The following is a 25,704-nucleotide window of genomic DNA, read 5'->3' as shown; positions in this document are numbered from 1 at the left end:
ATTATTTATAGCATTTTTCGACAATAACGGGCTTTGGGACTTGTACAGCTTCTTGTTGGACAACAATGAACAATCTCTAGCATTTCTTTCTTTTTATTCGTCAATAAATATAACTAGATAAGGCTTTGCTAAAAATAATTTAACAAAGTGTTGATAATAATTTTCTACTGGACCAGTCACTGCTGCCTCATCACCGATCAGTTTGACCAATGCCTCCTCCACGTTGAATCTAAAACTCTGACCACCCTCTTAACCACTATAGGATTAGGATGTCTTATTAAGTCAAATAATTCGCACAACCAAATCATCATTTCACAAAACAAACAAGAACCGAGAGACGATTTGTGTTCCAAAATCAAAATCAACACTTTCACCGCCTCAACCGCTAAATTAACCAATCATAAAATCCTCACTCACACGTAATAATCCCCCATATGGCTTCTTCTTCAATTCACTACGATATTCGCTGCGCCCTTCTTCTTCACTTGGCCACGTCATCTTCATCATCGCCGTCGTCGTCGTCGCTATCCACGATTAGGACTCTCGGTCCCCACCGCATCACCTCGCGCGCCTCCGCGGTGCGTCGGGTGCTGTCGTCGTTCTCCTCATCGCCGCGGACGACGTCGTTCCGCGTCAGAGCTTTCTCCAATGACGAGTCGAAAGAGGCCGTGGAGCTTCCGGAGAAGCCGTCGATATGCACCGCCGACGAGCTCCACTACGTCTCCGTGCCCGACTCCGATTGGAGGCTCGCCCTCTGGCGCTACCGCCCTTGCCCCAAGGTAATTAGATTTTTGATTCATTTTGTATGAGAATAGCTAAATATGTATATATTAATAAAATTGGATTTGAATGTCGAAAAATTGAACAGGCCCCTCAGAGGAATCACCCATTGCTGCTATTGTCTGGGGTGGGGACCAATGCAATTGGATATGATCTCTCTCCTGAGGTAAGATTTCCATGAAATATATGCCTCAATTTACTATTCTTATGTAACTGTCATTTTTTCACTGCGCAATACTGGTCAGTTGGTTATTTTTTTTTCAATGTTAATGTTTTTAACATTGAAGTTACTTCGAGTATGTATGATAGTCCATGTGATGTGCGTGTACAACTTTTAAATTAGCAACTTAGTTTGGCACTGCAGCTTACTTAGACCAAGAGATCCAGAATGCTGCTAGATTATATCCTACAAGTGGTTAAGAACTTTGTTACGAATTTGGAATCAACAAGAAGTTGGTGTGGACAAGTAATGACTTGAAAAACAAATAGCTTTCTCCCTAAACAAAGACATTTTGGGATCTTTCTATTACATGGCTTAGTTTTGTTGCCTCATTGTTTGTTAGTTCTATAGTATACAACTATACACTAACTTCTTAGCAATGAATGTGGCATGCTTGCAGTCGTCATTTGCACGTTACATGTCTGGGCAAGGATTTGAGACATGGGTTCTCGAAGTTCGTGGTGCTGGATTGAGTGTTCATGAAGCAAATAGGAAACAAATCCAGGAGTCTGCCCATGCAAAATCTGAACAAATGGAATCTGTGTCTAAGGGTGCAACAAATGGAGCTTTTTCTGCAGAAAAACAGTCAAATAGCTTCTCTGGTGCCCGTGCAAAATCTGAACAGATGGAAGCTGTTTCTCAGAGGGCAACTGATGGAGCTATTTCTACAGAAAAGCAGTCAAATAGTTTTCCTGGTGCTCGTGCAAAATCTGAACAGATGGAAGCTGTTTCTCAGAGTGCAACTGATGGAGCTATTTCTACAGAAAAGCAGTCAAATAGTTTTCCTGGTGCCTCAGCATTTGAAACTCCTGTTCACAAAATAAATGATCAGATTTCAGCTGCCAAAGGAGACCTTACAAGTATACCAACTGTAGGGGGCGAATCAAAATCCGTGACAAGTTTGACTGAAACTTTTACGCAGATGTCAGAACGATTGTCTGGCTTTCTTGGTGAAGGTCAATCCAGTATCATCTCTGCTAATTTACTTGATCAAATTTCAAAACTTTTTGCTGATTCTACCTTATCTGAGCGTTTCAATGATATAAGCAATAAGCTTTCAAGCCTCTTAGAGACAAGACAAAACTCTGCTATTGCTAGCCAAATCAGAGACCTCAGTCAAAGGCTTGTGAATATAATTGAAGAAGGTCAGCGGTCTGTTTCTCCATCACTGTTTGACTTGCAAGAGCGTCTTTCTTCCACACTAGAAGATTTTCAGAAGCAACTTGACTTGATGGTGAAGTATGACTGGGACTTTGATCACTACCTTGAAGAGGATATACCTGCTGTGGTGAGGTGACAATTTATCTTGCTGGAAGGCTATGATATGACTGCCCATTTTGATTATAGTTTTGATATGAAGAACAAAGTTGAATTGTAGATAGAACCTTTTCTTTTATATAGAATCAAATACTGTCGCTTACCTTTTAAATGATGAATTTACAACACAGATGGAGTATATATTGGCAGAAAGTAAGCCGAAAGATGGGAAGTTGTTAGCTATTGGGCACTCAATGGGTGGGATCTTGCTTTATGCAATGCTTTCACGATGTGGTGAGAATCCGTTTCTTCCACTGCATGTATTTCATTGTATTTTCTTTGTGAATAGTCTGATTAAGTTATAAGCTATATAAGAACTGAGAAGTAGTGCTGTACTGTTTGAAAGGATATATGAGGTATGTGGTTAGTGTAATTCCAGTAAAATATGACACTATGAATGCATCATTATGTAAGCTTCCCAGTTTATTTGAAGAAAAATGTCAAACCATGGCTAAAGTTGAAGGCAAACTTTTAGAAACCTTCAATCTAAATTTATGGTGGTTTCCCCACCTGTTTCTAAGTTTGTGACCTTTGAATGAGAAATATAAATGATGGTGTAGCTGTTTTGTTTTTTTTTCCTGTACCACTTTTTTATTTAATTATTTTTCTTTCAAGAAGTAATGGTTGGCTGTTCATAATGTTGTATATTCCTTTCAGGTGTAGTATTATTGTTTCAGAAGGCTTCTAGCATATGAGTTTCATATCTCCAATTTTTTTTTTTATTGTATTTATTTTTATTTTACTTTTGTCTTGTAAGGTTCTGAAGGAAGAACGTGCAACCTAGCAGCTGTTGTAACGCTGGCCTCATCACTTGATTACACATCTTCGAAATCAACTCTCAAATTGCTTATACCACTTGTAAGTAGATGCAAAGATAGCTGTGGTAGTTTCATCTTAAAATTAACTATAATGACTGCCTGATTTTAAGCAGTTCATCTTGTAATTAATGTCGTTGACTGCCTTATTGCAATCATAGCTTGAAGAGGGCCAAGAATCTAATGTTAAGAAATTTGTCATACAGGCAGACCCCGCCCAGGCTCTCAATGTCCCTGTTGTTCCTTTGGGGACATTATTGGCAGCGGCTTATCCTCTCTCATCCCGCTCTCCTTATGTCTTATCTTGGCTCAATGATCTGATTTCAGCAGAGGGCATGATGCATCCAGAATTATTGAAAAAGCTGGTTTTGAATAACTTTTGTGAGTATTTATGACATCATATGGAGTTCTACTTTGCCAATTTCATCTGAGATATGCAATGTATTAAGATATTGCCTGGTTATTTAAAAGATATCTGCTAGATTTGCCTAATGGATGCCGCCTGCTAATTAGTCAACCACTCTACCTATGCTTTTTAAGAGTATGATTATGAGAGTTATTTTCTTTTTGATGAATAACTTAATAAAAATACGGTCCAATTATAACTGGCAGGCACAATACCAGCAAAACTTCTGTTGCAGCTAACAACAGCTTTTAAGGAGGGTGGATTACGTGACAGGAGTGGCACCTACTTGTATAAGGATCATATACATAAAAGCAATGTCCCTATTTTGGCTCTTGCTGGAGATAAGGATCTAATATGCCCTCCTGAAGCTGTTGAAGGTAAAATCTTATCAGAGGTGATCTATATCCTTTTATTAGTTTCAGTGCTTACTGATAAAAATATTTTGATGGACCAGAAACTGTTAAGGTAATACCAGAGCACCTGGTTACATATAAAGTTTTTGGAGAATCTGGAGGTGCACACTATGCTCATTATGATTTGGTAGGAGGCCGAATGGTAAGTAATTTTCTTTCCCTCTCTTTCTTTTAACTAATGTGGCAAAGACAGTGATGTTCTCGACTTGTTATTTATTTGCATTGGCACTTGCTTATAGCTCTGTTTTTATTTTCTTTCGACTTGTAGGCAGCAGAGCAAGTCTATCCCTGTATAATTGAATTTCTTAGTCAGCATGACTGAAGATTGATTACCTGAAACCATGAAACTTAAATCGCTGTCAAATCATTACTGGACCAAGCCTGATCTTAGAACAGGCTTTGAAAGCTGCCATCATTGATACTGTCACACATGCTCATCATGTTGTTAGGATTTCTGGTGCAGAGAAGCATTACTAGCAGAAAGAGACACTAAATTAACAAGAAGAGTGCACAGGAGATGTTTTTCTTCCGAGAGCGGAATGCACAGTTATTTTATAAACACAGTTCTGTTCACCGCCACTCGTGGATAATTTGTAGATGTATATTCATGATAATTTGTTCATAAAAGGTCATTTGTTGTTTTCTGTAGTTGGTTGTTTTCAGTTATCCTACTTTCCCTGCCTCTTGTGTTCCAATGAACTGTTTTATGACAAACACGTATAAAATTAAAAGAAGGTGATTGCTCCTAGCAGCCTTCATTTTTTTAGTCAGAATGTGCACTATTGGAAAGAATTTCTGAAATTTTCGCCTCCGCTTTTTGAATTTGACATTGAAATCCGACATAGGAATTTGATGGTTCGAGCTTCCACTTTATTTTCTTTTGGCTTAATATATCATGTTGGATGCCTCATAACTAACCTTGATAAGACCTCCGGGGTTATTTGATTTGTAATGACGACTGTAAAACTAGATTATCTTGTTATCTACTTCAGTTTGTCTCTTGTCTTGTATACAAGGCATCCTGGAGTGGAACGTAGGGTCGTTACCAGATCGCTGTTCCCTTGAAGACTGGCAATTGACACTGAGTCAAGAGAAGAGTTACCCCAATAAACAGAAACTAAACTTGAGAATTGACAATGAAGTGAGGTTTACTGCTAGTGAATCAGCTGATCGATCCTAATCACCATCGGATTCCGATGACCTAAAGCATGGAACCCTTAATTTGTAGCAACACTGGGTTGCATAATCCAACCGACTTCTGTCAGAATCAAATAGACCATCTCTTGTCTTGCTGGTGTTTTGTTCCATACTTGTCGTACTTGCATGTTTGTAGCAGCAGAAGAAGATAAGCAACACTAAACCGTTGATAATGGAAGCTATAACCTCTCTTTCTCTGTCTTCCATGTTTAACGCCTTTGCCCCCACTTATTAAATCTTGGTTGGCATATTCTCACCACTGCTATAACCTCTCTTATCTATCTATGTTCTACTCTATATATATTCAGTTGTATATGTGAGTGGGATAAGTATCTAATATCTTGATGGATCCTAATGCATCAAGCTCTCTCCTGAACCCTTCAAGCTTTCAATCATTTTATTATGAAGCTAAAGAGAGTGAGGGTATTATTGATCTTGGTCTTAGCCTCAGAGCTCTTCAACCTGAAACTTATCATCATCCATCAGCACATTGTACATTCCTTAATTTTCCTCTGTTTTCTTTCTTTAAATTAGATTGCTCACTACATGTTCTAATTATGGTTTTGCATTTTATGTGCAGTGGTGAGCTTGGAGGGCTATGATGGTCTGATAGATTGGCCCCAGGCTAACAACTTGAATTTGAAGAATTCAAATGTCACAAGTCCGAGAAATATACCGGAAGATTGTGATGAGGAAGCAGAGGGAGTCCAGAGCAAGGAGAGGTGGGCTTATGTGAAAGTTAACATGGATGGGATTGTTATTGGCAGAAAAGTTTGTGTACTTGATCATAGTGGCTACTCGAGCCTTGCATTTCAACTAGAAGACATGTTTGGTAGGTACAATTAATCTCAGAAGAGAGTGAGGAGTTTGCATTCAGAAAATTAATTATAAGTGGTTCTTTGTTTTCAGGTAGACAATCTGTATCTGGGTTGAGGTTGTTCCAGGTTGGATCTGAGTTTTCACTTTTTTACAAGGACAGAGATGACAATTGGAGAACTGTTGGTGACGTTCCATGGAGGTACATGCTCCTTATCTACGACTTAAATTCTCCATACTGTCATTTTCCATTTTATTTGTTCATTTATTATCTTAGATCTGCCATTATAATCTTGTTGAACCATGTTATAATTGAAGCTTTGTGTATTGCACTACAAACAGGGAATTCGTAGAATGTGTGAAGCGGCTAAGGATTGCGAGAAAGAACTGAGCTATTCTTCCCAGTTATGCGAAATTGAACTAATTTTTCTTCTCTCTCTCTGATGTATGTTCTTATAATGTACCTGACTTGGAGGAAACTAGAGTAAAATTGCATATCTAAGGATTCCATAGCTGGATGCAACAATGTATAACATTATTGTTCTCATCAGTCATCAGTCTAAAATTTTACTTGCGAGTAGTCAAACATTCTTGTGATGAAGCTCAACTACTTTTGTTTGTTTATTGCTTAGGATTAGTGTGCAGAGTTGTATATAATGGACAAAAGAAGTTCTGTTCAAGTCAAAGTACTGTAATAGTGAGATTATAGCACCAATTAAGCCAAAAGACAGCTAGAATCTCTTCACAGATTGACTAATACATAGATTGGTGGACTCTACCCCTATATTCGCGCCTCACAGTGGGGAAACACCTTTTAAGTCGTATAGAAATAAGACTGACAATAAAGATGAGATCCAAGGATAAGATAATGAAGTGATTTTGAGGATGTGCAAAGGTAAAAACACAGTACAAATTTTCATAGAGGGGTAAAAGCAAAGAAACAAATGATTAACTTCATTAACCTACAAGAACAAGATACCAAAGGTCTACAAAAGAGCATGAAGAGTCTTCACATATACACCAACTATTCAAGGCCAAACTCCTGGAAACTCTAGTTCAATGCTCTTAAAGAAGACCAAACTCAACCTAGCTCTAACAAATGACAGTGGGAAAAAGTAGAGAATCAGGGTCATATATTCACTCAAGATTGAACTAACCCAAACACCAAGCTTCACAAGTCAATTGAATTGAATTCAACTCTGTCTAGCTATCTCACACAGCAGGTGTGGCCAACCTGTCTAAAGCTTCAGAAATATGCCTCATGATTGGTCTTCTTTCCGGGCTGCTATGAACGCAAGCCATTGCAATCTTCAACACTGCGATAATCTCTTCTTCCATTTCTACATCTTGCATTAGATGTGGGTCTAATACGTCTAAAAGAGGCTTCTTGTCGTCAATGCAGAGCTGAATCCAATGAACAAGGTCCATTTCTGAGGAACCCACTTGGACTATGGGCAATCTTCCGGTAATCATTTCGAGTAAGATTACCCCGTAGGAATAGACATCCCACTTCTGTGATGGTTTCACCACCTTCAGAGCTTCTGGAGCTTGATAACAAGATCCCAAATTACTAGATGAACAAACTATAGCAGATTCAATGGATGCGCTCTTTTGGTGCCTTTCTTGTGGTTTGTCTATGGTGGCCATTCGGTTGGATTCCAGAGTTGGGGTACCTCCAGCTATATTAGCAAGGCGTCCGAGTCCAAAATCAGAAATGTGTGGCTCCATGTTATGTCCAAGAAGTACGTTACTCGGATTCAAGTCTCCATGGACATACTTTTTGGGGCTAAACTCATGCAGGTAGACCAAGCCTTTCGCAATTCCTTTCATGATTTGCAACCGAACAGACCATGATAGTGGCGTAAATGATAGTATTCCTGGCTTTCCTGAACATGCACCGAAATAATCAGATCAACATAAACACTAATAATTCCATCCACAACTATACGATAAATAACACTGAGATATAGTTAACTTACCATGAATGGCGGCGGCGAGGTTGCCATTAGGCACATAGTCATATATCAGCAGCTTCTCATCAACAGACCAATAATAAGCCCTTAGTGTAACGATATTAGGATGCCTTAGCTTTCCAATTGCTTCAACTTCTGTCTGAAATTCCTTGAATCTCTGAGAGCCCCCTTCACCCAATCTCCTAACTGCTAAGGTAAGTCCTTCTTCAAGCACAACTTTGTAAACAATCCCAATTCCACTCTTCCCAAGAACAAAAGCAGAAGCCTTAAGAAGCTCATCCAGATCAAATGCCACTTGTGTGTCCAATGCCACCAGATCATACTGCTCCATATTTTCAGATAAAGTCTCTGATTCATCTTTCCTGAAGCACAAGCACTCTTTCCTCCCCTTGCCACCCTTTGCAAACCCATAACCGTTTTCATCCTTAACCTTACTACAAGAACAAATCCTCGAATAGCAATATGAGAAAAGCAGCCCAACAAGGCAAATACCAATCACGTCACTCACTACAATTGCAATCACAGCTCCCTTACTTAAACCTTTCGATCTCTCACCAGCATTATCATCAGAATCATGAGGAGGCAAATTATCCGGCAGATATGGAAAGGATGGTGCACTTGCACCAGGAGTTTCTGAAGAACAAGGGTTCTTCAATGGAGGGCCACAGAGACCAGGATTCCCAATAAAGGCAGTTGGTCCTCTGTTCATTAGAGCACCATTTTGGGGTATAGGACCGCTTAAATTGTTGTAAGTGAGATCAATGTAGACCTTCTCAGGAAGGTTTCCAAGGCTAGCCGGGATTATACCAGAAAATTGATTATGGGACAAATCAACAGTGCCTTGCAAGCTAGACAAATTTCCCAAATCACTAGGAATTGAGCCATTGAACTTATTGAAAGAAAGATCAAGCTTTTCCAGAGAAGCCAAGCCAGTCCCAAACCCATCCGGCAGAGAACCAGTGAAATTATTCTGACTAAGATCCACACTTCTGAGTCTCTTGCATTGCACCATTGAAGAAGGCATTGACCCATTGAATAAATTTTGTGACAAATCTAAGTTTTGTAAGTACTTAAGATTCCCAATAACATTAGGCACAGACCCAGAAAAGGAATTCCCATAAAGAACCAAACTTTGTAACCCTAAAGCTCCAAAAAGCTCAATGGGCAAGCTCCCATAGAGCTTATTGTTCCTTAAATTGACATGTCTGAGGTCCGGGAGAGACCACATGGCAGAAGGAAGAAGCCCAAAAAGCTTCTTCTTTGGAATGCTAAGGGACACAACTCTTTGCTCCTTGCATGTAATCCCATTCCATGTACAAGGATTTGCATCAGAAGAGTTCCAATTACTCAAAGACCCTTCTGGGTCTTGAGTAATTGACTGCTTGAATGACAAGAGGGCTTGGCCTTCTTCATTCAAAGCACCCACTAGACTATCTGTGTTGCAGACAAGCACAAGCACCAAAACAAAATACAACATGGTGTAAGTAACAAAAAGCTGGAGTTGAAAGGGTTTACCTTTAGTGAACCAGAACACAGAGAAGGTTGTGGAGAAAGCTGAGAGAGAGAGACAATGGAAGTGAGAGAACACTCAAAAGAGTAGGAAAGGAAGTGTGATGGAGAGATTGGAGAATGGAGAAGAGGAGCGTTTGCAGAACGCTAAGGCTCAACAAGCAAGAAAGACATTGGGAAAGTAGTGAGGAGAACTCATAAGAAAATGGCAAAAGAGAAGGTTGTATTGTAGTGGGAATCCATAGAGTATTGTCACCATTGTCAAATCCCACCACTCCCATACCATGCAATTTATCGCGATATTTTGTGGGAAATACATACTATTTCCATTTCCATTTATTAAAACTTTTGTGAACCCTCCTACCATTTTTCTATTTAACTAGCCATGAAAAGCATCTGGTTATCATTATACAAGAAAGAAATTTTTCTGGGTTTGTTTGTATAAACCATAAAGCACGAGAAAAACACACAACAGTAGAGTACCGATTGTTTTGTTCTATAACATTATTGAAAAACTCCGAGATTGAGAATCGCTAAATTAATTTAGGATTGTAATAGTACACTAAATAATGTTCAATTTTAGATAGAATTTTAATATCCCAAAAGTACTATTGAACGTCTGGTACAGATTAAAGTGAAATGCAAGAGAAAGAGAGGCAGTGATGATTGTCCCACACTAGTTACAAACCGTTAGAGGAAACATAAGATGATTATGGTCACTAAGCGCCCTAACAAGTGACCATATTAAATTCATTGGAAACACCAACCCTCTATACAGATTTCTAAAATTAGACTAAACTAATTGCTCCCTATTCCTAATCTCCATGCAAAGCTAGCTTAGCTCAACACTTGGGACGAGAAATGAGAATATGACGAGACAGTGATAATTTGACGATAAATTGACATGTGAATAGAGCGTAGGTGGAGAGACTGGAGTAGCCGTTTGTCAGTGGTGGGACTCCACTTCACTAGACTTTTGTGCATAGACTGGTCACTGGACTGGTGTGTAGGTAGGACAGAGGGGCCTTCGTTAAACTTTATGGAGACTAGAGAATATAAGTGAAAAAATTTATTTTTCTGAGGGCCTTAAATGCAAATTATTACAATTAAAGGTGCTTTAAAGTTTAAAGGACAATACATCCCTCACTTTAGCGTGGCCTCCTTTCTCCGGAAGGGTTCAGTGTACAAGACCAGGCTGTCCCAACTTTTATTTCCATCTCTGGGTAATTAGTGATTTTTGTCTGGTAAAAAAATCTGGGTCAATAGTGAAGAAATCTATGTTTCTAATTTCTATCGTGTGTTGAACAGCAGTGACGTCGGGGCAAGTACGAATCAAAGCTTTATAATGCTATACAGTATTGAAGTTATAGAGTCGGGAGTTTTAGATCAATTTACTGTTTACTACATAATAAGTTAAACTCAAAGACTGTTAAAAATTGTGAAATGAGAAACGTCGAGAGGGAGAGAGTTACAGGACGTGAAAGCTGTTTACAGCTTTTCGTGTCTTAAAGCGGTCCTTTTGGCCAGGTCTGAATGGAAGTAACTCAACTCAACCCAACTGGACTGACATCTGTACATAAAAAGAATTTCTTTTTGGACATATGTTATTATGACCTACATAATTAATCTGTATTATCCATGGAACCAGAAATATTGTTAGCTCACATAATGACTCAAGGTATTTATCATCACTTATATTCTTTTTTAACACCAAAATAATTCATAAATGATCGGTGATCATAAATTTTTTGGTCACCTAATGATTAGAGATGCGAAAACAATCCTATGCATGTACTACTACAGATGTTGGTCTTCATTCATCCAGGTTTTTCATATTTTCTTCTATTTGATTTTACTCTACTTTCTAAAGTTGCTGTAGTTGTCAACTCTTAGAATGACGTAGCTGTGAACCCTCAAAGTTACCTACGTTTTAACTGTTGAAATTTCTCAGCAGAAGATGAAAATTTTCAAGAAATATTTGAGAATTTATCAAATATTAATACGCTTGAACTGTATTTGCATCTCATAATATTTTCTCATGTAAAAAAGTGTTTCCATCAGATTTTGAAAAGATAGAATCAAGGAAGGAAATTCACTTCATATTATGAAAAACCTAACTGAAAAGTACAATCCTCGGCATGGATGCCATGGTATATGACCATTTGGGCCTTGGGCTCGAATCTCTCGAGAACGAAATCGCGTGAAGTTTAATAAAACAGAATCCAGCAAACAAAAAACGACGTCGCAGGAGCTCCCATCCACCGCAGAGCGGAAGAGAAGAAGAAAATGACAGAGGGTGGTTGTTGTACGAATGTGATGAATAGCGGAATCAGAGCACTAGTGGAAGCCATTCACTCTACTCCCACTCAGTCCGTTCTCTATCTCTCCGGCGGAGCCTCTCAGGTCTCTCTCTTTTTCTCTCCGATTAACAATTCCGATTAAGATTCCGTCGAAATTGACTAAGACGGGTGATTTCAGGCGGTGGCGTGGCTGCTCTCCGTTCCCGGGGCCTCAAGTACAGTCCTGGAAACTGTAGTGCCTTATTCCCGAATGTCTATGATCCAATTACTCGGCAAGGTTCGTCTTCAATTTTTCCAGCTCTGAATTTTTGATCGATTTTAAATCTGTGTAAATATTGATTTGCTTTGTTGCTATAGATTCCGGACAAGTTTTGTAGCCAGCACACTGCTGAAGAAATGGCTCTGTTGGCTTACAATCGCGCTCTCAAGCTCTCCTCACCAGGTTGTTACTAATTCACATTCACTTTGTCTGTGTATACGGCTATACTTGCATACTAAATTTGCTACGGAGCAAGATAAGAATGCTGAAGCTTCGTAATTGAGGCGCAATCACTTTGCAGTTTGCACAATCACTGAAAACGAGTTTTAAGTAAAACTACACTGTAATTAGATTTATGTTGCTTAGTTGTGTGGCGGCGTTTACGTTTTGTGGAGAATTTCGACTTTTTATGCACTCTATTGCTGAATTGGGGCTTACTAGGTGCTATCTGTAACCGGAAATAGTAGTTACATTTGAATGCAATTTGGGATTTGATGTGGCTTCTATTCGTCTTTGAAATAGGTTCCCCAGTTCTTGGTGTGGGTTTCACTGGTTCTTTGGCTAGCTCACATCCAAAGCTCGGGGACCACAGGTACATAGATACGTAGTTCTTGTGTGTAGTAGCTCTTCTTTTTTTGTTTACACATGTATATGGTGGTCAGAGTGAGGGCTTGTTGCTTTATGGGAGTTTCTGAGCATGGGTTATTATAGAATCAGTGAGGAGAACTCTTGTCAGTGTTTACTTTCTGTGCTTTTGGCGTTCTTACTATGGCAGTGTATTTAGAACTTGGTCTATAACCTATTTGATAAAGCAGAGTAATTATTAATCGAAAGCATCAAGTAATAACTAATAACAGTAAAAGCCAAACACGGGAGCGTGTCTACCGTTCGCGACATAATGGAAGGCTAGGAAACTGCATTTCAATGTATGTTAAGTGTGATCAAATCCATTTGGTCAATGTCATTGTTTACTGGTTTTCATTATCTTTTCAACACAAAGTGCCTTTCATAGAAGTTTGTAATATCGCTGTTGGTGACTTGTTAATTAGGATACTCGTGACTATGGTATTATAATTAAACTGAGCTTTAAACAATGAGTATGATTTTCTGCATTAGTATGTGAATTTTATTTCTACTGTATGTATACTGTATCATAAATGTTATCGTCCTTGCTGTCTCTTATTTGTTGCCTTAGTTTGTCTGTGGTCAATGTGATTTTATTTGTGATCTATAGGTTTTATTTGTCAACAAGGACATCTGACAGACTCTCGGTATCGACAGTGACCCTTTCCAAGGTGATTGTCTATTTTGTTTCCATTTTGAATTTTTGCACTCTCTTATGTTCTGATTCTCATTGTTATAGGGTTTACGAAACCGAGAGGAAGAAGATATGGTTGCAAGTCATCTTGTACTCAAGGTGTGTGACAAACAAGATACAGGATTGTGATCAAAACATGTGCTATATATGCTTGTTTGCATACATCCTATGTTTGTCTCTTTTGTTTTTAGCATATATTGTTTTAAGATTATTTTCAGACATTTTTTTCCTCAAATTTCCTCCTGATCTCTGACCCCTGTGATTTTGTGTTTGACATTTCAATGTCCCAATTTGGCGCACGAAATATAGTACGTGTTCTAGTTGAGGACAAAAGCTGAAAAACAAATTGAAGTTAATAAAAGCTTCTTGATGAACACTGTTTCATGGTCTTTTTGGGACCTATTGAACTTTTCGCTCCCCTCAATTGGAAACTTTAGCTGTATTATCTGAGGATTGATTCTCATATTTTCTGTTGTTCTTAAAGTTCTGAAGCCCAGAAATTGAATTCTGACCGCAGAAAACTTCTCTTTTACTCCCTCTAGGACCTTGCGACTCTCTGACAAAGTAAATTAAAATTTTATCAATGTTGAAATTACTCTTTATACCTTATTAATAAAAAGAAAATATTTAGCAGCAGCGATCCTCTCACCTTTTATTTTCTTGCAAAATGTAACTTGTGTAAACTCATATGTTAATTTTTGTTTCTTATGCAGCCTTTCTATCAATGTGGTTACAGGCAATTGCAAATGCGTGCAAAGTTCCCGGAACATTTGTTTCAGATCTCACTGAATCTGAAGTGCCTGATGAATGTGAAAAACAGTTCAGCGAAGATGAAGAATTAGAGCAACTTATAAATGGGCAAATATGCTTCAAGGTTTATCCCTTTTCAAGTGGTATGTTCTAACCTTTAGGTTTAATCAGCTTTCGTACGTGTGTGTCAGTGTATTCCTCACCAAATGTGTATAATGCTTTGTTATTCATAAATTGTGTTCCAGAGCCATCTGTGCCAATTGCAGAAAGAAGGATAATACTGTCTGGTTCTTTTAATCCATTACACGAAGGTCACTTCAAGCTATTGGAGGTTGCTTCCAGGTACAACAACTTATTTCTACTGCAACTCCTTGTTCTGTCCCTCTACTGAGTTTTTCATCAGTGTTCTATTTTCCTGGGTTTCTCTGGCAAAGTTCAACTAGTTGAGTTGCAGCTGGGGCAGATGATGCATTGTTGATTTCACTCTTATCTTCTTCTCCTCTCTTTATTTCTCAATTTATTCTGATAGTGGACAATGGAGATACTTTCTGTTACTGAGTAGATTTCAATGACACTGCATGCATCATCGTGAACATTTATCACAGTTATCATATTTATGTCATCATTGTGATGAGTAATGGAACATGTAATACCTTAGATGAATAATAGATGAAGGTGGATCAAACTGATCATGGATCAAAGTAATGGTTAAGGAGTCAGAGTTAAGGTGGTAGTAGTAATAATATACTACCATTCATAATCAGCATATACCTGATTTTTGTTTGGAAACATTTAATCTAATAAAGAGAATGAATGTAGCATCTGTGGTGACGGCTACCCATGCTTTGAACTATCTGCAATCAATGCTGACAAACCTCCACTTTCGATATCACAAATCAAAGATCGTGTCAAGCAATTTCAAAAAGTTGGTGAGGCTGATATCTGTCATTTTTTTGTCCTTTTTCTAGAGGTTTTTCTTTTTCAAGGTATTGATAAGTTTTCCCATGTTCTCTGATCTGTAGGTCATAATTTTTCTTTTTGATTGATAGGAAAAACGGTAATTATATCCAATCAGCCATATTTTTATAAGAAAGCTGAACTCTTCCCAGGCAGTGCATTTGTGATTGGTGCTGACACAGCAGCAAGGCTGGTTAATGTATGTTATTCAAGCACATAGTTTATCTTGCACTGTGAGAAGTCTGATGACTTATAATACAAAAAACCATATTCTCACCTAACAAACAACACGCCATTTTGGTGGTTTTAATATAATATTATAATGTAACTTTTCTTGACTTCATAATTTATCGCATTTGATATTTCACTTTTTCTAGTTTCAAATTTTTCTTTTTCCAGCCCAAATACTATGACGGGGACTATAGAAAGATGCTAGATATACTTCTTGGATGCAAGAAAACAGGGTCCACTTTTCTTGTGGGCGGTCGTAATGTAGATGGTGTTTTCAAGGTATGTTCGCATGTTAGAAGTTTCATAAACTACCTGCTCATTTGTGATCATCCCTGGTACACTTTATGGAAGTGCTTATCTCTGTTTCATATTACTTATCAGGTGCTGGAAGATTTTGAAATTCCGGAAGAGCTAAGAGATATGTTCATTTCAATTCCACCAGAGAAGTTCCGGATGGATATATCCTCCACGGAAATCAGGAAAAAACTTGGAAAATAAATACGCTGTGGAAATTTGGCTTCTGCCTACAATATTTGATTGTGACTTATGTGTTGCTGACTTATGTGTAGCATGCGTGAATAAAAATGCGATTAAAGAGTGTCCATATGCTTATCTTATACCCAAAAGGTTTTTTCTAGTTGTGCTTAAGATGAGATATACATTGCAAGTAAAATGCCAGTCTGACTGGCATCTTAAACTATCTTTTACAGGAATGTATATTTTGCCTATTGGTTGTGGTCCCTTGAACTTTGATTTGAAAGTAGTCTCTATTCTCATTCGTCGGCAGTCCTAGGGAGAAAGGCATCTAATGCCTTTGATCGGTTGAGCTTTTAATAGTTGATGTGTACAGTATACTCATGGCAACATGTTGGCCACTGAAATCATAAACTCAGATAAGAAGTCTCTCTTTGGAAAAATATCTGTCATCATGATAAGGGCACTTATCTGATCAAACAGGATGCAACTTTATCTGGGAAATAAACCACTAAATCATAAAAGGAATGAAGATCATACATTGTCTTGTATCTGTTCATAATGGATGAATGTAAAAACCTGTCCTATACATCAAAACAGAAAGAGGTGAAAATCTAGTGCTACTAGTTCTGATGCAGGAGAGAGAATTCAAGCCCCGCAGGCTCCACCGCAACCTCCGGCCGCGCAAGCCGTACCATAAGTATCAGTATGTGTGTTGGAGGTTTTGTCGTCTTTGGGCATACCATCTGAACATGAGAAGATGATAGTCGAAACAAGAACTAAGGTGACCAAAGCTGCCCAGAAGAGATACACCGCGCTGCTTAAACTCTCGCCACTCCCACTAGCCAAGTCTTTCAAAATCCTCGCCATAGGGGATGTGGCTTCTCTCCTCTCTCTATCTCTCTTCTCCCTCCCGCTCTGTCTTCTGTTTCTGTGTCTCTAATCTCTATATATAGAAATGGTTCGAGGCTTTGAACCTCTTTGACTAGATCCCCTCTAATGTTATATCGACAAGACGTGTTTCTACTTTCTTTTCTATTAAGGCAAAGAATCATATTTATAGACCTCTTGTATTTATAAATGTGACCAACAACGTGTTGGAGTGGTGTTGGTATATAGTAAATGGTCAACACAGTGTTGTATATATCATCATTCGTTCACAACGATGACTTAGGACTTGGGACTTTAGGAGTAAGGAAACGGAAAGCCAATGACTAATGGAATGATCCGGCTTTTCTTTATTGAGTAAAATTAAGGAGGTAAGACTGGTCTGTCTCCTTTAATGAACCTATTCTCATTTTCAAGACCTCTCGTTTGTAATCTACTCAAGGCCTCCCTTGCGAGATACTCAGTGCCATTACTGATGATTTGGAATTTTAAAACTACAAAATAAGATGCAGAACATGTTTAATAAGGTAAGTAAGTAATACTATTATCATTACTAAAGTGACTTTTTTTTTTCTCACTTATTCTTTATAAACATATGTTCTTTGTCCTTAAAAAAAAACATATGTTCTTTGTAGTTTGTATTGTGCTTTCAGCACAAATTTTTGTTTCTCAGGCCATCTCCAGCTGTGTGGGGCTAAATTTTAGCCCTCAATAATCACTATTTATTTAAATAGTAAGGGCTATAATTTCTACCATCTCCAACTCTTAGGGCTATAAGTTTCAATGTTTTTCATTATACATTTCAAATATATAGTATTTTATAACTATGCTATTTTTCTACTCTTATATAATTATTTTTCTGATAAAATCTTATTAATTTTTTGAATATGATTTTATAGTGTCACGTGTTACTTTGTAAACAATTGTTCGGATTCTTAATTAGATTTTATGTCCTCTTAACCCTATGTGCATATGTGTTTTAATCTGAGTCATTGTTGATATCACTTATACCACATACCGCCAAGCATAAGCAACGACCTCGTACGTGGTTCTCATGACATGGTAGGTCCCGCCTACGATATGCATCCGGTAGACCGACACCCGATCTACCTCGCTATGGTGGAGGTCGGCCGGTATCTTGCCAGGAGGCCACCCTCCCATGCTCTCCAAGAGGCTTCAAGGGAAGCAAATATGTGTATTATTGTCTCACATCGAAAATATAGAATAGGATGAGACTTCCTTTAGCTAAGAATGGAAATCCTCCCCTTCTTAGATGGGGATGGGATCCATAATCCCCACACTTGTATCATTACAAAGGCTACTTGACCTCACTACTAGTGGAATCTCTAAGTGGACGTAGCCTTGCCTCAAGGGCAATGTGAACCACTATACATGCTTGTGTCATTTCTCTCTCCTTCTCTACCTTGCCTAATACTTAGTTCTCGTTTCGTATTCTCACACAGAAACATTGGCGCTAGAAGGAGGGTCCTTATGTTTGGGTATGAACCTCCGACCTTGAGAAAGAGTCATGTATGGGTACCACGAGTCACCAGGTACATGGGTACATGCAGGACACCCCTCACCCTCAACCTCATCCAAGCCTCCGAGGAGCCAGCAGGTACTCTGAGCCACAGCGGGTACGTGCACATCCCACTCCCAAGTTCCACTCTTCTCCGGGACTCTCACGAGTCAGCGGGTACGCACTCCTCCTTCACCACTCTTACTCCCTTAAGGATTAGAGACTCATCCGGGGTTAGAAGGAGAAGAAGAGAAGGGCTATGGGTTTCTGTTCCTTTCAGCATACCGGTGGTGACCTGGCATACTGGAAACAGGCGGGTCCTTCCCTCCCCCGGGAACTCTCGGTTGCTTCCTCACCATCACCGGTACCAACATATCACAGTACTATCACCGAAGCTGGTACCCAACCTCCCGGCACTCTCACCTCCTTCACCAACTCATTCAAGCGTTAGAGACGCTTCGGGATTCAAAAAAAAAAAAAAAAAATTCTTCTCTCGACTGTAACCTCCAATACCGTCAGTTCATGACATTGGTAGGTCCAACATCCCACTTAAGTCTCGCTGTTGCCACCAGGACCATCATCCTGGTCGCTCCCACTCATCGAATTACTGGGGCAGCTCGCACCCTTCTGGGTCATCGGGAATTTTCCCTTTCCTACCCTTCTTGGTCGAGGTCTCCGGTATCATCACAACCATCACCGGTACTCGTTGGTCATGTCCGGGTCAAACTTGTCGATCACAACTTTCAACTGCTCTTGTCCGGGCACTAGCTCAATCTCTCCAGGCACTGAAGAAAAGTCAGCATTCCCGTTGATCACCTGGTTCTCTAACAAGCTTCTACGACCCTCGACCCGCCCGAGACTCCGTACGTGCAGTTTCAAATACAACCCAGTCAAGGAGCTACACAACTGCACTTATCTTTATATGCGACTTTGGGATCGATCCGTACGGGTCTTTGGGTACATGCATATCCTTTCGGGACCTCCTTGGCTCCTCTTCTGGGACATCAAAAAAAAAAAAAAAAAAGCTGATGTTTGCCACACCTAGACAATTGCTTTGGACACCCGAGAATATGGTTTCGACACCGAACCGGACAACACAGTCCTCCAGGGATCCATCGATCTACTCAACTCAGGATTTTCTTTGTCCGGGTACTCTACCTCGAGTGTTGCCGATATTGTGCATTTCTCCCGGCAGTGCACTTCTACGAGCAAGCAAAGCTAAGTTTTCGTACTCTTGGCATTCTTCAAAGTCATCGCCTCGATCACTCGAACCGGATATATCACTTACACACTCCAATGCGATGCCACTCTTCAAGATATAAACAGCTCATATTTGGACAACTACAATATTACTTACAATATTTGCATTATTCCCGGACGGCTCCAGGTAAGTTCTCATTTACACTTTTAAATTTGAGCTAATGCAATGGTTTACATGCTTCAAAGAACGATTTCTATAATCTAAGCATGCCTACGATATTTGATAATTTTAATATCATATCTATTATGCCTATGTATCAATGTCATGCTTTAATTTAATTGCCCGTCAATTAAAACCGCTACATATATACATGTGAAACTCACTAAATAAATGCAACATGCATCTCATAAATCCTCGCCACGAGCGAGGTACCCTAACGGGGTTAGGAGGCCCATGTCCTCATGCTACCCGGGGACACGCCACCGGGTAAAGGAGGCCTACATGCCCTCATTAGATCCCATCGGGTCAAGGAGGCTCAAGCCGTCATGTGACCCCATCGGGTACGAGTCATTCTACCCGGAGCCACGCCACCGGGTAAAGGAGGCCTACATGCCCTCATTCAACCTTATTGGGTTAAAGAGGCTCAAGCCCTCATGCGACCCCATCGGGTCACGAGGCTCAAGCCCTCACTCTACCCCACCGGGTACACGAGGCCAAAATCCCTCATTCTACCCCTTCCGGGTACAAGGCTCAAACCCTCACTCTACCTCATCGGGTACAAGTCATTCTACCCTATCAGGTACGAGGCTCAAGTCCTCATTCTACCCTTCCGGGTATAAGGCTCAAACCCTCATTCTACCCTACCGGGTACATGAGGCCAAAATCCCTCATTCTACCCCTTCCGGGTACAAGGCTCAAACCCTCATTCTACCCTACCGGGTACACGAGGCCAAAATTCCTCATTCTACCCCATCGGGTACGAGGCACAAACCCTCATTCTACCCCATCGAGTACGAGGTTCAAGCCCTCATCCTAACACATCGGGTACGAGGCTCAAATCCTTGCCCCGAGCGAGGTACCCTCAGGGGGTAAGCCAAGGTCCGGTCCCTTGCATTAAAATCCTCGCCCTGAGCAAGGTACCCCCAGGGGGTAAGCCAAGGTTCAATCATTTGCTTTTGAGTCATCTCACCTCCCGAGCGTTTTCTACACTTGGGGGACTTATTCATACCACTTATCACAAGTGGAGGTAGTACCTGATCGGGACTATCATTGAGTTTCACGCTCATACTTTTTCTGCTATGGTCTATTAATGGGAATATTGAAATTTTTCACCTATTATTGATCGCAACAATTAAATTTCTTTGACATCCCATTAATAAGACCATAGGACAAAACTCACACAACCTATCACCCACTCAACATGAGTGAACTCAACCCTTACATTGACTTGGGGGACTCAGCAAGTAACAACACTCCCTATCCTAACACATGTGCATCATATGCATACAACATACATATCATTATGTATGTGTCATCGTGTTCATCACACATCTTTTGCATCATATGCACTTTACATGCTATCACGATCACATACATTTCAGACTCATACGTCATACTTCAACATTACATAATACGGGCATACACACAATGTGTAACATGCATCTCATATAAACATTCATGCACCTCGATGCATTTGACTCAAATGTCACTTAGATTGCCCTAGTGCAATCAAAATGCTCTTTGTACACTCTTATCTTATTTGCAGGTACTAGCTCGATGATGGGCCCCCATGGCACCAACCTCCTATGGACCACTTTACAAGACCCGAAGAGTCCCTTCTTGCTTACGGAGTTGGGGGACTAGTATGGATATGGCGTTCAACGAGGTCATCACTCATACTTGGCGGCATCATATTTAAACTCCCCAACCAAGAAGCGCCTCTTACTCGAGGACTTGTTGATATCACTTATACCACATACCGCCAAGCATAAGCAACGACCTCGTACGTGGTCCTCATGACATGGTAGGTCCCCCCTACGATATGCATCCGGTAGACCGACACCCGAGCTACCTCTCCATAGTGGAGGTCGGTCGGTATCTTGCCGGGAGGCCACCCTCCCATGCTCTCCAAGAGGCTTTAAGGGAAGCAAATATGTGTATTATTGTACCACATCGGAAATATAGAATAGGATGAGACTTCCTTTAGCTATAAAGGGAAATCCTCCCCTTCTTAGATGGGGATGGGATCCATGATCCTCACACTTATATCATTACAAAGGCTACTTGACTTCACTACTAGTGGAATCTCTAAGTGGACGTAACCTTGCCTCAAGGGCAAGGTGAACCACTATACATGCTTGTGTCATTTCTCTCTCCCTCTCTACCTTGCCTCATACTTAGTTCTCGTTCCGTATTCTCACACAGAAACAGTCATTGATTTGTTAAGCCTCATATTTGGTTTATTTGGGCCACCAGTGTTGTCCCCACGAACAAAGAGCCAAATGGCTATACAAAGAGCTAGATTTAGCCCACTCCTTGGCCATTTTAGCACCTCAAATCACATTTTTGGTTTAGAGGCTGGGTTGGAGATGGAAATTAGTAATTTTTGGGCTATATCCACCCCTTAGCCCAGGGTTGGAGATGACGTTACAATGCCGTAACATAATTTGACTATAACTTAACTTCTTTGATAGAAAAATCAGCCTGAATTCCTCACAAGCATATAAAGATTTCTTGTAGCGACTGAATAAAAGAGAAAAACTCTTTCACATGAATTCGTGATTTTGTATTTTATCTTTTTACCGGATTTAATATTTCTTAATATAGAAATTAAAAATATAGAAAAAAAGAAAAGAAAAGAATTCCTTAAGCGGATGCTTAAAAGAATGTACTATGCCGTACATGAATAACTTTACAATTGATTCGATGAATTATTTATCTAGTTTAGTTTCCTGTGCCTCGGTATCTTGTCAAGAACTTTGACCTGAAACAATTTGCATAAATTCTTCACAAGTCCAATGCATCTGGCCGCGGTTGCATCCACCTGAGTTTCATATCGCGCATACAAAGCTGGCAATGTTCCTACCGAGAGAATGACTTCATAAACCAATTAAAAAAAAAAAAAAAAAGTTAGCTTCAATCAAAACAACCGAGGAATGAATACAATTACAAAGATAATGTATGTTTTTTGTGTAAATATGTTGGTCTGGGATATCTTACTTGTATATAATAGGTTCAATGAGCTGATATAAGTTCCTATAGATGACAACATGTATAGACCAGCCATTGCCTGCAAACACACATCAAACATTCAAAATTTTCGTCGATCTTCACAGACTTAACTGCGGGGTAAATGTATGAGGAAAAGAAAAAAGTAAATTTACATACCACAAAGAAGAGTTTGAAATTTTTTCCGGATGTAATTTCACAGAACTTCAGTAGGAACCAGTTAACTGTTCCAAAGATGTATATGCAAGTAGATTGTGGCAGTTGAATGTTGATCTCCAACGGCATCCTATAAAGTACCATACCAAGACCCATTTAGATCAAACCAAAAACTAACAGATATCTACAACAACTATATATATTAAAGGATTAAAGTTTGTTTAGTCCCTGTACTCTGCCTCCAACATCGTTTCAGTCCCTGACATTTTAATTTCATCCAAAAAGTCCCTGAGGTCACAATTTCCGTCTGATTGGTACACTCCGTCCAATTGCTCCGTTTATAGGCTGACGTGGCATTAAAGTCAACGTCAAGTCAACCTTTTCAATTGTGAAATGTCCATACTATCCATGCCTTTTATTATTTTTTTTTTTATCTGTTTATCTCTTCTTCTTCCCTATCTCTCTTCTCCTTCTGTTTATCTCCCTCCTCTCTCTTTCTGTTCGTCTCTCTTCTCTTCCCCATTCTTTCTCAAATGTCATCATCCACCTCTCACCACCTCCTCCTCGCTTCACCCTCCTCTCCCCCCTCCTCTCTCAAATCACCTTCCTCGGCCAAAACGACGCCGTCCTCCCCAAAAACGCAGACAGATCCCGGATCCTCCTAGCCAGGGACTGCGCCGGAGGGAACCTGGCCCACCACGTGGCCGTACGCGCCTGTCAGTGTCGGACAGTCAAGTTGGCCGGGTTGGTATCTATCCAACCGTTCTTCGGCGGCAAGGAGCGAACCGAGTCAGAGATCCGGCTCGAGAAGGATCCATTGGTCTCGGTGACCCTAACCGACTGGCTGTGGAAGGCGTTTTTGCCGGTCGGGTCGACCTGGGACCATGAGGTGGCGAACTTGAGCGGGCCGAACGCGGTGGACATTTCGGGTATGGAGTATCCGGCGACGGTGGTGTTCGTGGGAGGAGCGGATCCGCTGCAGGACTGGCAGATGAGGTACTATAATTGGTTGAGGAAATCAGGGATTGAGGCCAAGCTGATCGAGTATCCCAATATGTTTCATGGCTTCTATGCCTTGACGACGGGTCTGGGTTGGACGGAGGAGAGCAGCACGAAGCAGTCCAAGGCCTCGCTTGTTTGTTGTGCAGCTTTGTTTATGTATTTGCTAGTTCATCCATGGTGTTCGGTTCAAATTGGTTTCTGTAGAGTTTGATTGATTGTGCAGGTCTGGTTCTTGGAATTTGCTGATATATGATGGCAATGGGATTGGTGGTTGAGCTCGGTGGTGGTGGTTGTGGTGATTTGAGATAGGAGGGGGGGGGAGAGGAGGGTGAAGCGAGGAGGAGGTGGTGAGAGGTGGATGATGACATTTGAGAAAGAATGGGGAAGAGAAGAGAGACGAACAGAAAGAGAAAGGAGGGAGATAAACAGAAGGAGAAGAGAGATAGGGAAGAAGAAGGAGAAGAGAGATAGGGAAGAAGAAGAGATAAACAGATAAAAAAATTAATAATAAAAGGCATGGATAGTATGGACATTTCACAATTGAAAAGGTTGACTTGGCGTTGACTTTAATGCCACGTCAGCCTATAAACGGAGCAATTGGACGGAGTGTACCAATCAGACGGAAATTGTGACCTCAGGGACTTTTTGGATGAAATTAAAATGTCAGGGACTGAAACGATGTTGGAGGCAGAGTACAGGGACTAAACAAACTTTAATCCTATATTAAAATAGTACTATACAACATCTATGTACAATTACCGATTGAATATTCGTCCCGCGAATTTGCACCAGAGGACTCCAACAGCCATGAACAGCATGAGGGTGTCACAAAGAAGAGATACAAAATGGTATTCTAGTACTTGTAGAAAAAACCATAATGCGGTGAACCCTAATAAGATTGCAGCAGCTGATTTCTTATCCTTCCATAGCAGTATGTCAGCCACTGCAAGACCAAACGCAGAGTCAATTTAAAAGTAAATTAGGGAAGAGCATACATATATGGTAAAAACAACAAGCTAGGGAGGCTAATGTAGGTTACCTATTCCTCCTCCAACAATGGCATACAGAGGCCTATGCATAGACATGATTCTACTGCTCAATGTTGTTGCCAAGAATCCCGCGATATGAGTTTTTAGGAAAGCTTAGAAATTATGCAATTTCACAGAAAACAATGGTTTGGCGTTTGAACTTAAACACTCACCACCAAAGAAGACAAGGAAATTCTACACAAGAATGCTTAGAACAATCACAAATTCGAACCCCGGATAAACCTAAAGCACTCTCTCACTCCCAAAAGACAGACAGATAAGACAAGTTCGGATTTTTTGCTCATAAATAGGCACATAGATTTTCCTTGTTCCACAAAGAAGTGAGGTTTTCATTACTATAAGGAAAAGGAATGTAGCAAAGAATTAAGCAAGTATATTTGGGCCGGTGATATTACATCTTAGCACAAGTACGTGCTGCCATTTTTTGGTAAGAAGCGTACCCCTGAGCTTGTTAGGAAAGAAGATCTTGGCAAGAAAAATTTGGAATCGGTTTCGTGCCTAATAATAGGAAAAATATTCTGGTGCCCGAACAGTTAAACATTCCAAAACCTAATTTTCTTGCAACATAAGCTTCCCATGAGTCAAATTCACTTTTTCGAATGTCACTCCTACAATTCAGATTTGCCAAGGTCGCCAACACTTGGGGCACCCCATTTCCCAGATGCTAATTGATCTCCAAGTTTCATGGTCTGATTTATCTTACAATTTTGTTGTTTATGATCTTAAGTTCTTAACTATTAGCAATATGAGTAGTGTTTAGCACTGAGGAAGAGTGATTCTCTTGGCCCGATTACGAGAGATAAGGCCATCTCCAGCCGTGGGCTATGGGGTGGATATAGCCTTAAAAATAAAAAATTCCATCTCCAATAGGGGGGCTAAGCCAAACCAAAAAAGTCATTTGGGGGGCTATAAGGCCAAGAGCTGGG

At 40.1% G+C, this 25,704-nt stretch overlaps 6 protein-coding genes across 7 annotated transcripts; 4 read left to right on the top strand and 2 right to left on the bottom strand.

The window, feature by feature from the left end:
- The first annotated feature begins 282 nt into the window (after positions 1 to 282).
- On the top strand, positions 283 to 4,599 carry LOC133710671 (uncharacterized). The gene is made up of 9 exons (XM_062136808.1): positions 283 to 779; positions 869 to 946; positions 1,401 to 2,288; positions 2,449 to 2,551; positions 3,075 to 3,175; positions 3,339 to 3,513; positions 3,745 to 3,915; positions 3,993 to 4,093; positions 4,220 to 4,599. Exons 1-9 carry the CDS (start codon positions 435 to 437, stop codon positions 4,271 to 4,273), a joined length of 2,016 nt encoding a protein of 671 aa, XP_061992792.1. The 5' UTR covers positions 283 to 434; the 3' UTR covers positions 4,274 to 4,599.
- Positions 4,600 to 5,134: 535 nt separating this feature from the next.
- LOC133713070 (auxin-responsive protein IAA32-like) lies at positions 5,135 to 6,508 on the top strand. Its single transcript, XM_062139195.1, has 4 exons — positions 5,135 to 5,640; positions 5,729 to 5,984; positions 6,062 to 6,166; positions 6,307 to 6,508. Exons 1-4 carry the CDS (start codon positions 5,493 to 5,495, stop codon positions 6,353 to 6,355), a joined length of 558 nt encoding a protein of 185 aa, XP_061995179.1. The 5' UTR covers positions 5,135 to 5,492; the 3' UTR covers positions 6,356 to 6,508.
- A 350-nt stretch (positions 6,509 to 6,858) lies between these two features.
- Positions 6,859 to 9,648, bottom strand: LOC133710694 (receptor protein kinase-like protein ZAR1). The gene is made up of 2 exons (XM_062136828.1): positions 7,944 to 9,648; positions 6,859 to 7,850 (listed from the first exon to the last, which is right to left on the bottom strand). Exons 1-2 carry the CDS (start codon positions 9,412 to 9,414, stop codon positions 7,177 to 7,179), a joined length of 2,145 nt encoding a protein of 714 aa, XP_061992812.1. The 5' UTR covers positions 9,415 to 9,648; the 3' UTR covers positions 6,859 to 7,176.
- A 1,905-nt stretch (positions 9,649 to 11,553) lies between these two features.
- LOC133710254 (uncharacterized) lies at positions 11,554 to 15,996 on the top strand. 2 transcript variants are annotated; one of them, XM_062136278.1, is made up of 12 exons: positions 11,554 to 11,849; positions 11,925 to 12,023; positions 12,104 to 12,188; positions 12,528 to 12,597; positions 13,240 to 13,276; positions 13,369 to 13,422; positions 14,060 to 14,216; positions 14,319 to 14,415; positions 14,893 to 15,002; positions 15,123 to 15,229; positions 15,430 to 15,540; positions 15,643 to 15,996. In XM_062136278.1, exons 1-12 carry the CDS (start codon positions 11,733 to 11,735, stop codon positions 15,757 to 15,759), a joined length of 1,161 nt encoding a protein of 386 aa, XP_061992262.1. In that variant the 5' UTR covers positions 11,554 to 11,732; the 3' UTR covers positions 15,760 to 15,996. The 2 variants fall into 2 exon arrangements, with proteins under 2 accessions (XP_061992262.1, XP_061992261.1); XM_062136277.1 differs by having other exon boundaries at positions 11,558 to 11,849; positions 13,240 to 13,300.
- Positions 15,997 to 22,256: 6,260 nt separating this feature from the next.
- LOC133708504 (reticulon-like protein B14) lies at positions 22,257 to 25,576 on the bottom strand. The gene is made up of 4 exons (XM_062133967.1): positions 24,489 to 25,576; positions 22,731 to 22,857; positions 22,563 to 22,632; positions 22,257 to 22,439 (listed from the first exon to the last, which is right to left on the bottom strand). The coding sequence occupies exons 1-4, from the start codon at positions 24,545 to 24,547 to the stop codon at positions 22,282 to 22,284; spliced, it is 414 nt and encodes a 137-aa protein (XP_061989951.1). The 5' UTR covers positions 24,548 to 25,576; the 3' UTR covers positions 22,257 to 22,281.
- Positions 23,281 to 24,019, top strand: LOC133708952 (probable carboxylesterase 18; the record flags this gene model as incomplete). The annotated part of the gene is made up of 1 exon (XM_062134544.1): positions 23,281 to 24,019. A coding segment is annotated over one exon (660 nt), but the record flags the coding sequence as incomplete, so codon positions are not given.
- Positions 25,577 to 25,704: the final 128 nt, after the last annotated feature.

This window comes from Rosa rugosa, chromosome 5 (genome assembly GCF_958449725.1).
Source record: "Rosa rugosa chromosome 5, drRosRugo1.1, whole genome shotgun sequence".
Taxonomy (NCBI): domain Eukaryota; kingdom Viridiplantae; phylum Streptophyta; class Magnoliopsida; order Rosales; family Rosaceae; genus Rosa; species Rosa rugosa.
Note: the sequence above shows the minus strand (reverse complement) of the source record. Positions and strands in the feature narration are given on the sequence as shown.